This window comes from Phaenicophaeus curvirostris, unplaced genomic scaffold, assembly GCF_032191515.1.
Source record: "Phaenicophaeus curvirostris isolate KB17595 unplaced genomic scaffold, BPBGC_Pcur_1.0 scaffold_330, whole genome shotgun sequence".
NCBI classification, from domain to species: Eukaryota; Metazoa; Chordata; class Aves; order Cuculiformes; family Cuculidae; genus Phaenicophaeus; species Phaenicophaeus curvirostris.
The window spans coordinates 16,423-28,168 of record NW_027206933.1 but is presented as its reverse complement, the minus strand read 5'-3'; the positions used below and the strand labels follow the sequence as shown (position 1 = coordinate 28,168).

Genomic DNA, 11,746 nt, shown 5'->3' with positions numbered 1-11,746 from the left:
CATATGTGGCCATAGGTGACCATACGTGGTCACACATGGTCCATACGTGATGATACGTGGCCATACGTGATCATATATGGCCATAGGTGACCATACGTGGTCACACACGGTTCATACGTGATGATACGTGACCATACATGATCACACGTGGCCATAGGTGACCATACGTGGTCACACACGGTCCATACGTGATGATACGTGGCCATACGTGATCATATGTGGCCATAGGTGACCATACGTGGTCACACACGGTTCATACGTGATGATACGTGACCATACATGATCACACGTGGCCATAGGTGACCATACGTGGTCACACACGGTCCATACGTGATGATACGTGGCCATACGTGATCATATGTGGCCATAGGTGACCATACGTGGTCACACACTGTTCATACATGATGATACGTGACCATACATGATCATATATGGCCACAGGTGACCATACGTGGTCACACACGGTCCATACGTGATGATACGTGGCCGTACGTGCTCATACACGTCTCTTCGTGATCACACGTGATCACACGTGGCCACGCGTGTCGAGCGCCACCTTGGGCTGCCCCGCGCGCCCACACACGCTTACGGGTGGCCACGACGTGGTGGGTGTGTCCCCGTGTCACCCTGTCCCCATGTCACGTGTGTCCCCACGTCACGCCGTGTGTCCTCGTGTCGTGTGTCCCCGTGTCACATGTCCCCATGTCCTGCCATGTCCCCATGTCATGTGTCCCCACATCCTGCTCTGTCCCTATGTCACGTGTGTCCTCATGTCGCGTGTCCCCATGTTGTGTGTCCCCATGTCATGACGTGTGTCCCCATGTCCCGCTGTCTGTCCCTGTCACGTGTGTCCCCGTGTCGCGTGTCCCCATGTCCCACTGTCTGTCCCTGTGTCACGTGTGTCCCCATGTTGCGTGTCCCTATGTCACGTGTCTCCATGTCCTGCTGTGTCCCCATGTCATGTATGTCCGTGTCACGTGTCCCCATGTCGTGTGTCCCCATGTCCTGCCGTGTCCCCATGTCCTGCCGTGTCCCCTTGTCACATGTGTTCCCATATCACATGTCCCTGTGTTACATGTCCCCATGTCATGACTGTCCCCACGTCCTGCTGTCTGTCCCTGTGTCACGTGGCCCCATGTCCTACCATGTCCCCATGTCATGATGTGTCCCCCCACGTCCTGCTGTCTGTCCCCATGTCACGTATGTCCCTGTGTCACGTGTCCCCATGTCCTGCCGTGTCCCCATGTCCTGCCGTGTCCCCATGTCCCGCTGTCTGTCCCCATGTCACGCGTGTCTCCATGTCACGTGTCCCCATGTCCCCATGACATGACGTGTGTCCCCATGTCCCACTGTCTGTCCCCGTGTCACGTGTTCCCATGTCACGTGTGTCCCCATGTCCTGCCATGTCCCCATGTGTCCCCATGTCCTGCTGTCTGTCCCCGTGTCACATGTCCCCGTGTCACGCGTGTCCCCGTGTCACATGTCCCCATGTCACGCGTGTCCCCGTGTCACATGTCCCTGTGTCACATGTCCCTGTGTCACGTCCCCGTGTCACATGTCCCCGTGTCACATGTCCCCGTGTCACGCGTGTCCCCGTGTCACATGTCCCCGTGTCACATGTCCCCGTGTCACATGTCCCCGTGTCACGCGTGTCCCCGTGTCACATGTCCCTGTGTCACATGTCCCCGTGTCATGCGTGTCCCTGTGTCACATGTCCCCGTGTCACATGTCCCCATGTCCCGTGTGTCCCCGTGTCGCGTGTCCCCATCTTTTTTTAAACCAAAAACTGTGAATGCGCCCCACAAGTGGCCTTTGCGGGGGGGGGGGGGGTGTCCCTCCGGGGGGGTCCCTCCCTCCCCGCAGCCCCCCGGCTCTCGGCACACGCTAAATACACACTATTTATTTTTTTTCCACCCGTCCCGGCTCTTTCTTTCCCCCCCCGGGACCCCCTGGACCCCCCCCGGGGACCCCCCGGGCCGTGGGTCACGGAGCTGCTGTTATTGGGGGGGGGGGGGGTGTTCAGCATCACGGGACGTCACGGGACGTCACGGCCCCGGCGAGTCTGGGGGGGGGGGGGAGGGGGGGGAGGGGGGGGGAAAAGCCCACGTGTGTCGCACACGCGTGTGCAAGGAGCCCCTGTCCCCCTCCCACCCCCACCCCCGGGCCCCATTTTCTCCTCATTGCCCCCCAGGTCCCCCCTTTCCCAGCCTGTTTGTGACCCCCAAGTCCCCCCCCTTCCCTCTGTGCCCCCCAGGTCCCCCCTGTGCCCCCCAAGTTCCCCCCCTCCCCCTGTGCCCCCCAAGTCCCCCCATCTCCCTTGTGACCCCCAAGTCTCTCAGTGCCCCCCAAGTCCCCCATGTCTCTCTGTGCCCCCCAAGTTCCCCCCTCCTTCCCCCCGCGACCCCCCAGTCCCCCCCATCTCTCAGTGACCCCCAAATCCTCCCCCTTCCCCTGCGCCCCCAAGTCTCTCAGTGACCCCCAAGTCCCCCCATCCCTCAGTGACCCCCAAATCCTCCCCCTTCCCCCTGCACCCCCCATCTCTCTGTGCCCCCCAAGTCTCTCAGTGCCCCCCAAGTCCCCCCATCTCCCCTGCGCCCCCCAAGTTCCCCCTTCCCCCTGTGCCCCCAAGTCCCCCCATCTCCCTTGTGACGCCCAAGTCCCCCCATCTCTCTGTGCCCCCCAAGTCTCTCAGTGCCCCCCAAGTCCCCCCCATCTCCCCTGTGCCCCTCAAGTCCCCCCCATCTTTCAGTGACCCCCAAATCCTCCTCCTTCCCCCTGCACCCCCCATCTCTCTGTGCCCCCCAAGTCCCCCCTTCCCCCTGTGCCCCCCAAGTCTCTCAGTGACCCCCAAGTCCCCCCATCTCCCCTGTGCCCCCCAAGTCCCCCCATCTCCCCTGTGCCCCCCAAGTCCCCCCATCTCCCTGTGCCCCCCCAAGTCTCTCAGTGACCCCCCCAGTGTCCCCCGTGCCCCCCAAGTTCCCGGTGGCAGCGCCGGGGACACCCGACCCGGGTCTAGGGACACCGGAGCCGATACCGGAGCCGGATCCAGGGGGTTGGTGGTGGCACCAGAGCTGATGCCGGAGCCAGATACGGAGATGCCGGAGCCGGTGTCGGAGCCGGTGCCGGCGATGCCAGAGCTGACACTGGTGCCGGTGCCGGAATCGATGGCGGAGACGCTGGAGCTGATGCCGGAGGCGCCATCGGTGCCGGAGCTGATGCCGGAGCCGCCATCGGTGCCAAAGCCAATGCTGGAGGCGCCATCGGTGCCGAAGCCAATGCTGGAGCCACCATCGGTGCCGGAGCCGATGCCGGAGCCACCATCGGTGCCGGAGCCGCCATCGGTGCCGAAGCCAATACTGGAGCCACCATCGGTGCCGGAGCCGATGCCGGAGCCGCCATCGGTGCCGGAGCTGATGCCGGAGCTGCCATCGGTGCCAAAGCCAATGCTGGAGGCGCCATCGGTGCCGGAGCCAATACTGGAGCCACCATCGGTGCCGGAGCCGATGCCGGAGCCGCCATCGGTGCCGGAGCTGATGCCGGAGCTGCCATCGGTGCCGGAGCCACCGAGCCGGTGGCATCCGCAGGGGCAGCCGCAGCGACATCGGCATCGGCAGCCGTCCCCGCGCCGCAGCCGGGCCAGGAGCAACCGCTTCTCCTCCTGCAGCCGCTCCAGGCTCCGGCGCAGCTCCGGCAGCGCCCGCGCCTGCTCCTCCAGCTCCCGCAGCCGCCCCAGCGCCGCCGCCATCTGCTCCCGCACCGCCCGCAGCGGCCACGACGGCGGCAGCGCCGGCTCCAGCGGGGTCACCGGCGAGCCCGGCGCTGGCATCCGCGGGGCCGGCGCTGGCCCCGGGGCCATCGTCGGCGTCGCCGACACCATCGGTGTCATTGATCCCATCCCTGGCGTCACCAATCTCATCGTTGGCGTCATTGATCCCATCGTTGACATCACTGATTCCATTGTTGGTGTCACCGATCCCTTCGTTGGCGTCACCGACTCCATCGTTGGCATCACCGATCCCATTATTGGCATCGGTGACCCCATCATTGGTGTCACCGACCCCATCGATGTCATTGATCCCATTGTTGGTGTCACTGATCCCATCGTTGGCGTCATTGATCCCTTCATTGGCGTCACCGACCCCATTGGTGTCATTGATGCCATTTTTGGTGTCACTGATCCCATCATTGGCGTCACCGACTCCATTGTTGGCGTCACTGACCCCATTGGTGTCATTGATCCCATCGCTGGCACCACCGATTCCATCATTGGCATCACTGACTCCATCATTGGCGTCACCGATCCCATTATTGGCGTCAGTGACCCCATTGTTGGTGTCACCAACCCCATTGGTGTCATTGATCCCATCGCTGGCGCCACCGACTCCATCATTGGCATCACTGACTCCATCGTTGGCGCCACCGATCCCTTTGTTGGCGTCACCGACTCCATTGTTGGCGTCACCAATTCCATCGTTGACGTCAGTGACCCCATCGATGTCATTGATCCCATCGTTGGCGTCACCGATCCCATCGTTGGCATCGCCGCTCCCTTCGTTGGCGTCACTGACTCCATCGTTGGCGTCACCGACTCCATCGTTGGCGTCACCGATCCCATCGATGTCGTTGATCCCATCGTTGGTGTCACCGATCCCACCGTTGGCGTCAGTGACCCCATCGATGCCCTCGATCCCATCGCTGGGATGGCTCCCTGGTCGTCCAGGCTGCGCCGCGGGGCCCTCTCGCCGTGGGGCGGGGGGTGCTGGGCGGCCCAGGACGCGCGGTGGCGCCGGCGGCTCAGGGGCACGCGCCGCAGCGTCAGGCCCTGCTCGATGGCCTCCACGTAGCCCAGGAAGCCCAGGTCCAGGCGGAAGCCGTACGCCGTCTCCGGGGAATAGCGCGCCGAGCCCGGCCCCCGCCCTGCGCCCACACAGCCCCTCGCGACAACCGTCGGCACCCACAGACCCACTGGGACCCCCCCCCGGGACCCACAGCCCCTATAGGGACCAGGGACCCTCTATGAGACCCCCCACCCAGGACCTCCAACCCCTAAGGGACCAGGGACCCTCTATAGAATCCCCTCCATTGGGACCCCAGCCCCTAAGGGACCAGGGACTCTCCATAAGATCCTCTCCATTAGGACCCCAGCCCCTATAGGGACCAGGAACCCTCTATGGGACCCCCACCAGGACCTCCAACCCCTAAGGGACCAGGGACCCTCTATAGGATCTTCTCCATTGGGACTCCAGCCCCTATAGGTGCCAGGGACCCTCTATGAGACCCCCCACCCAGGACCTCCAACCCCTAAGGGACCAGAGACCCTCTATAGAATCCCCTCCATTGGGACCCCAGCCCCTAAGGGACCAGGGACCCTCCATAAGATCCTCTCCATTAGGACCCACAGCCCCTATGGGGACCACGGACCCTCTATGGGACCCTCCTGAGAACCTCCAACTCCTAAGGGACCAGAGACCCTCCACAGGACCCCCTCCATTGGGACCCCAGCCCCTATAGGGACCAGGGACCCTCTATGGGACCCCCCCCGAGAACCTCCAACCCCTAAGGGACCAGGGACCCTCTATAGGATCCTCTCCAATGGGACCCCAGCCCCTAAGGGACCAGAGACCCTCTATGGGACCCCCCACCCAGGACCTCCAACCCCTAAGGGACCAGAGACCCTCTATAGAATCCCCTCCATTGGGACCCCAGCCCCTAAGGGACCAGGGACCCTCTATAAGATCCTCTCCATTGGGACCCCAGCCCCTATAGGGACCAGGGACCCTCTATGGGACCCCCCCAAGGACCTCCAACCCCTAAGGGACCAGGGACCCTCTATAGGATCCCCTCCATTGGGACTCCAGCCCCTATAGGTGCCAGGGACCCTCTATGGGACCCCCCCCCAGGACCTCCAACCCCTAAGGGACCAGGGACCCTCTATAGGGTCCTCTCCATAGGGACCCCAGCCCCTATAGGTGCCAGAGACCCTCTATGAGACCCCCCACCCAGCACCTCCAACCTCTAAGGGACCAGGGACCCTCTATACAATCTCCTCCATTGGGACCCCAGCTCCTATAGGTGCTAGGGACCCTATATGAGACCCCCCCCAGTACCTCCAACCCCTAAGGGGACCAGAGACCCCCCCCCCACCATGGGACCCAGGGACCCCCTAACATGGGAATCCCAACTCCTATAGGACCAGGGACACCCCATGGGACCCCAAGGACCTCCCCCCATGGGACCCCCCCCCCCATGGGACCAGGGCCCCCCCAGACTCACCTGGCAGGGTGTCCGTGGGCAGCACCTGGGCCATGGCCGCCCCGGGCTGGGGGGGACGCGGGTCAGGGGGGGCACGACAGAACCCCCCCCAGCACCCCGGGGGGACAGGAGGGGCAGCTGGAGGGGTGAGGGGGCAGTTAGGGGGCAGCTAGGGGGGTGATGGGGGCAGTTGGGGGGCAGTTGAGAGGCAGCTGCGGGGTGACAGGGCAGTTGGGGGGCAGCTGGGGGGCAACTGAGGGGTGAGGGGGGCAGCTGGGGGGCAGCTGGGGGGTGATGGGGGCAGTTGGGGGGCAGCTGAGGGGCAGCTGAAGGGTGATGGGGCAGTTGGGGGGCAGCTGGGGGGTGATGGGGGCAGTTGGGGGGCAGCTGAGTGGCAGCTGAGGGGTGACAGGGCAGTTGGGGGGCAGCTGGAGGGCAACTGAGGGGTGAGGGGGGCAGCTGGGGGGTGATGGGGGCAGCTGAGTGGCAGCTGAGGGGTGACGGGGGCAGTTGGGGGGCAGCTGTGGCGTGATGGGGGCAGTTGGGGGGCAGCTGAGTGGCAGCTGAGGGGTGATGGGGCAGTTGGGGGGCAGCTGGGGGGTGATGGGGCAGTTGGGGGGCAGCTGGGGGGTGATGGGGGCAGTTGGGGGGCAGCTGAGGGGCAGCTGAGGGGTGATGGGGGCAGTTGGGTGGCAGCTGGGGGGACGAGGGGGCAGTTGGGGGCAGTTGGGGGGCAGCTGAGGGGTGATGGGGCAGTTGGGGGGCAGCTGGGGGGTGATGGGGCAGTTGGGGGGCAGCTGGGGGGTGATGGGGGCAGTTGGGGGGCAGCTGAGGGGCAGCTGAGGGGTGATGGGGGCAGTTGGGTGGCAGCTGGGGGGACGAGGGGGCAGTTGGGGGCAGTTGGGGGGCAGCTGAGGGGTGATGGGGCAGTTGGGGGGCAGCTGGGGGGTGATGGGGCAGTTGGGGGGCAGCTGGGGGGTGATGGGGGCAGTTGGGGGGCAGCTGAGGGGCAGCTGAGGGGTGATGGGGGCAGTTGGGTGGCAGCTGGGGGGACGAGGGGGCAGTTGGGGGCAGTTGGGGGGCAGCTGGGGGGTGATGGGGCAGTTGGGGGGCAGCTGGGGGGTGATGGGGGCAGTTGGGGGGCAGCTGAGGGGCAGCTGAGGGGTGATGGGGGCAGTTGGGGGGCAGCTGGGGGGACGAGGGGGCAGTTGGGGGCAGTTGGGGGGCAGCTGGGGGGTGATGGGGGCAGTTGGGGGGCAGCTGGGGGGTGACAGGGGCAGCTGGGGGGTGATGGGGGCAGCTGGGGGGTGATGGGGGGCAGCTGGGGGGTGATGGGGGCAGTTGGGGGGCAGCTGGGGAGTGATGGGGGCAGTTGGGGGGCAGCTGGGGGGCAGCTGGGGGGTGATGGGGGCAGTTGGGGGGTGATGGGGGCAGTTGGGGGGCAGCTGTGGCATGATGGGGGCAGCTGGGGGGCAGCTGGGGGGTGATGGGGGCAGTTGGGGGGCAGCTGTGGCGTGATGGGGGCAGTTGGGGGGCAGCTGAGGGGCAGCTGATGGGTGATGGGGCAGCTGGGGGGCAGCTGGGGGGTGATGGGGGCAGCTGGGGGGTGACGGGGGCAGCTGGGGGGCAGCTGGGGGGTGACGGGGGCAGTTGGGGGGCAGCTGGGGGGTGACAGGGGCAGCTGGGGGGCAGCTGAGGGGTGACGGGGGCGGTTGGGGGGCAGCTGGGGGGGTGACAGGGGCAGTTGGGGGGCAGCTGGGGGGGGTGACAGGGGCAGCTGGGGGGCAGCTGAGGGGTGATGGGGCAGTTGGGGGGCAGCTGAGGGGTGACGGGGGCGGTTGGGGGGCAGCTGGGGGGGTGACAGGGGCAGTTGGGGGGCAGCTGAGGGGTGACGGGGGCGGTTGGGGGGCAGCTGGGGGCTCGCAGCGTAGGGCCCAGTGAGGGTCCCAGGCTGGGGGGGTGCGGGGGCTGCGGCCGTGGGGCAGATGGGGGGCAGCTATGGGGCGGTGAGGTGCACTGGGGCGGCTGTGGAGCCACTATGGGGTGGCCGTGGGGTGGTGTGGGGCAGCCGTGGGGCAGCTATGGGGCGGTGAGGTGCAGTGGGGCGGCTGGGGGGCTGCTGGGGGGCAACTATAGGGCTGGTGTGGGGCAGCTGTGGGCTGTGGGGCGGCCGTGGGGCAGCCGTGGGGCAGCTATGGGCCGTGGGGCAGCCGTGGGGCAGTGTGGGGTGGCCGTGGGGCAGCTACGGGCCGTGGGGTGGCCGTGGGGCGGTGTGGGGCAGCTATGGGTTGTGGGGCAGCTGTGGGGCGGCCGTGGGGTGGCCGTGGGGCGGTGTCGCTCCCCCTGCGGAGCCCCCGCGCTGCAGCTGGAAACGATCAGGGAGCCACGCGGCTCCCACGCCCCACGGCGCAGCGGGACCCGCCGAGCCCCACACCCCACAGCCCACACCCCACAGCCCACAGCCCCATATCCCCACACCCCACAGCCCACGCCCCATATCCCACACCCCACAGCCCACACCCCACAGCCCCATATCCCACAGCCCCACACCCCACAGCCTCATATCCTACAGCCCCACAGCCTCATATCCTACAGCCCCACAGCCCCACACCCCGCAGACCCACAGCCCACAGCCCCACAGCCCCATATCCCACACCCCCACAGCCCACAGCCCCACAGCCCCATATCCTACAGCCCCACAGCCCCACATCCCACACCCCACACCCCACAGCCCCATATCCCCACACCCCACACCCCACAGCCCCATATCCCACACCCCATATCCCACAGCCCCACATCCCACAAACCCATATCCCACAGACCCATATCCCACACCCACATCCCATAGCCCCACACCCCACAGCCCCCCAGCCCCACAGCCCACACCCCACAGCCCCATATCCCACAGCCCCACACCCCACACCCCACAGCCCCATATCCCATATCCCATACCCCACACCCCACAGCCCCACAGCCCACAGCCCCACAGCCCCACGGCCCCCTGTCCCACACCCCACGGCCCCATATCCCACAGCCCACGGCCCCACATCCCACAGCCCACGGCCCCACATCCCACAGACCCATATCCCACAGACCCATATCCCACAGACCCACATCCCCATATCCCACACCCCCACACCCCACGCCCCACAACCCCACAGCCCCATATCCTACAGCCCCACAGCCCCACATCCCACACCCCACAGCCCCCTATCCCACACCCCACAGCCCCACAACCCCACATCCCACAGCCCCACACTCCACAGCCCACGGCCCCTATCCCACAGCCCCATATCCCACACCCCACATCCCACAGCCCCACATCCCACAGCCCCACATCCCACAGCCCCACATCCCACAGCCCCATATCCCATATCCCACAGCCCCACATCCCACATCCCACAGCCACATATCCCACAGCCCCACATCCCATATCCCACAGCCCCACATCCCACAGCCCCACATCCCACAGCCCCTATCCCACAGCCCCACATCCCACACCCCACATCCCACACCCCACATCCCACAGCCCCACATCCCACACCCCACATCCCACACCCCACATCCCACAGCCCCACATCCCACAGCCCATATCCCACAGCCCACATCCCACAGCCCCATATCCCACAGACCCACATCCCACACCCCACAGCCCCATATCCCATATCCCACAGCCCCCTATCCCACACCCCACATCCCACAGCCACATATCCCACACCCCACATCCCACAGCCCCATAACCCACAGCCCCATATCCCACATCCCACAGCCCCACATCCCACAGCCCCCACAGCCCACAGCCCCCACAGCCCCCACAGAATGCACAGAACCCACATCGCCCCACGGCCTGCAGCCCCACAGACCCCCACGGACCCCACAGCCTTGCACCCCACACCGCCCCACGGCCCCACAGCTCCATCGCCCCACAGACCCCACAGACTCACGGCCCCATCACCCCACGTCACCCCACGTCACTCCGTGGCTCCACAGCCCCCCACGCCCCACAGCCCCATTGCCCCCCAGCCCCACAGACCCCACAGAGCCCCCACATCGCCCCACGGACCCCATAGAGTCCCCCATCGCCCCACAGCTCCATCACCCCACAGTGCTGTGGGCCCCAAAGACCTCATATCACCCCATAGAGCCCCCCATCGCCCCACAGACCCCACAGAGCCCCCCATCACCCCCCATCCTCATTACCCCATAGAGCCCCCCATCGCCCCCCAGCCCCATCACCCCACAGACCCCATGGAGTCCCCCATCGCCCCATCGCCCCCCAGACCCCATAGAGCCCCCTATCCCCCCCATCACCCCACAGACCCCAAGAGCCCCCCATCATCCCCCAGCCCCATCACCCCATAGAGCCCCCCATTGCCCCACAGACCCCATAGAGCCCCCCATCGCCCCCCAGCCCCATCACCCCATAGAGCCCCCCATCGCCCCCCAGACCCCATAGAGCCCCCCATCGCCCCACAGCCCCACAGACCCCATAGAGCCCCCCATCGCCCCCCAGACCCCATAGAGCCCCCCATAGCCCCACAGACCCCATAGAGCCCCCCATCGCCCCCCAGACCCCATAGAGCCCCCCATAGCCCCACAGACCCCATAGAGCCCCCCATCGTCCCCCAGCCCCATCACCCCATAGAGCCCCCCATCGCCCCCCAGACCCCATAGAGCCCCCCATAGCCCCACAGACCCCATAGAGCCCCCCATCGCCCCCCAGACCCCATAGAGCCCCCCATAGCCCCACAGACCCCATAGAGCCCCCCATCGCCCCCCAGACCCCATAGAGCCCCCCATAGCCCCACAGACCCCATAGAGCCCCCCATCGCCCCCCAGCCCCATCACCCCATAGAGCTCCCCATCGCCCCCCAGACCCCATAGAGCCCCCCATCGCCCCACAGCCCCACAGACCCCATAGAGCCCCCCATCGCCCCCCAGCCCCCACAGAGCCCCCCATCGCCCCCCAGCCCTATCACCCCATAGAGCCCCCCAGCTCCATCACCCCATAGAGCCCCCTATCACCCCACAGAACCCACAGAGCCCCCATCGCCCCCCAGCCCCATAATCCCCCCACCTCACCCCGTTGCTGTCGCTGCTCCGGAGCCGCCCGAGCCGACGACACCGCGTCTGGCCACGCCCCCTACGAGTGGCCACGCCCCCTATCGGTGACCACGCCCCCTCCAAGTGACCACGCCCCCTCCAGCCAGACACGGCACACCTCTGCCCGCCCCTTTCTTCCCGCCCTCACAGCCTATTGGCTGCCAGTCACCTCCTGGCCACGCCCCTTTCTTCCCGCCCTCAGAACCCATTTGCTGTTGTTCCCTGTCAATCACCCGCTAGCCACGCCCACTTCCCCTCGCCCTTTCTACCCATTGGCCGCCAATCACCGCTCTGGGCCCGCCCCTTTCTTCCCGCCCTCACTCCTCATTGGCTGCCAATCAGGTCCTGGCCCCGCCCCTTTCTTCCCGCCCTCTCTCCCCATTGGCTGTTA

General features: G+C 66.5%; 1 protein-coding gene across 1 annotated transcript; it reads right to left on the bottom strand.

Annotated features, from left to right (window-relative positions):
- Positions 1–2,035: 2,035 nt before the first annotated feature.
- Positions 2,036–11,385, bottom strand: LOC138734950 (uncharacterized). Its single transcript, XM_069882774.1, has 4 exons — positions 11,335–11,385; positions 6,274–6,319; positions 2,969–4,917; positions 2,036–2,062 (listed from the first exon to the last, which is right to left on the bottom strand). Exons 2-4 carry the CDS (start codon positions 6,305–6,307, stop codon positions 2,036–2,038), a joined length of 2,010 nt encoding a protein of 669 aa, XP_069738875.1. The 5' UTR covers positions 6,308–6,319; positions 11,335–11,385.
- Between the last annotated feature and the right edge of the window lie 361 nt (positions 11,386–11,746).

Excerpts from the sequence above, each read along its gene's own strand:
- LOC138734950 (XM_069882774.1), bottom strand. The coding sequence starts at position 6,307 with ATGGCCCAGGTGCTGCCCACGGACACCCTGCCAG. Across the intron at positions 4,918-6,273 it reads GCCCACGGACACCCTGCCAG|GGCGGGGGCCGGGCTCGGCG; the intron begins GTGAGTCTGGGG and ends GTGTGGGCGCAG. Across the intron at positions 2,063-2,968 it reads TGCCACCGGGAACTTGGGGG|ACTCGCCGGGGCCGTGACGT; the intron begins GCACGGGGGACA and ends CCCCCCCCCCAG.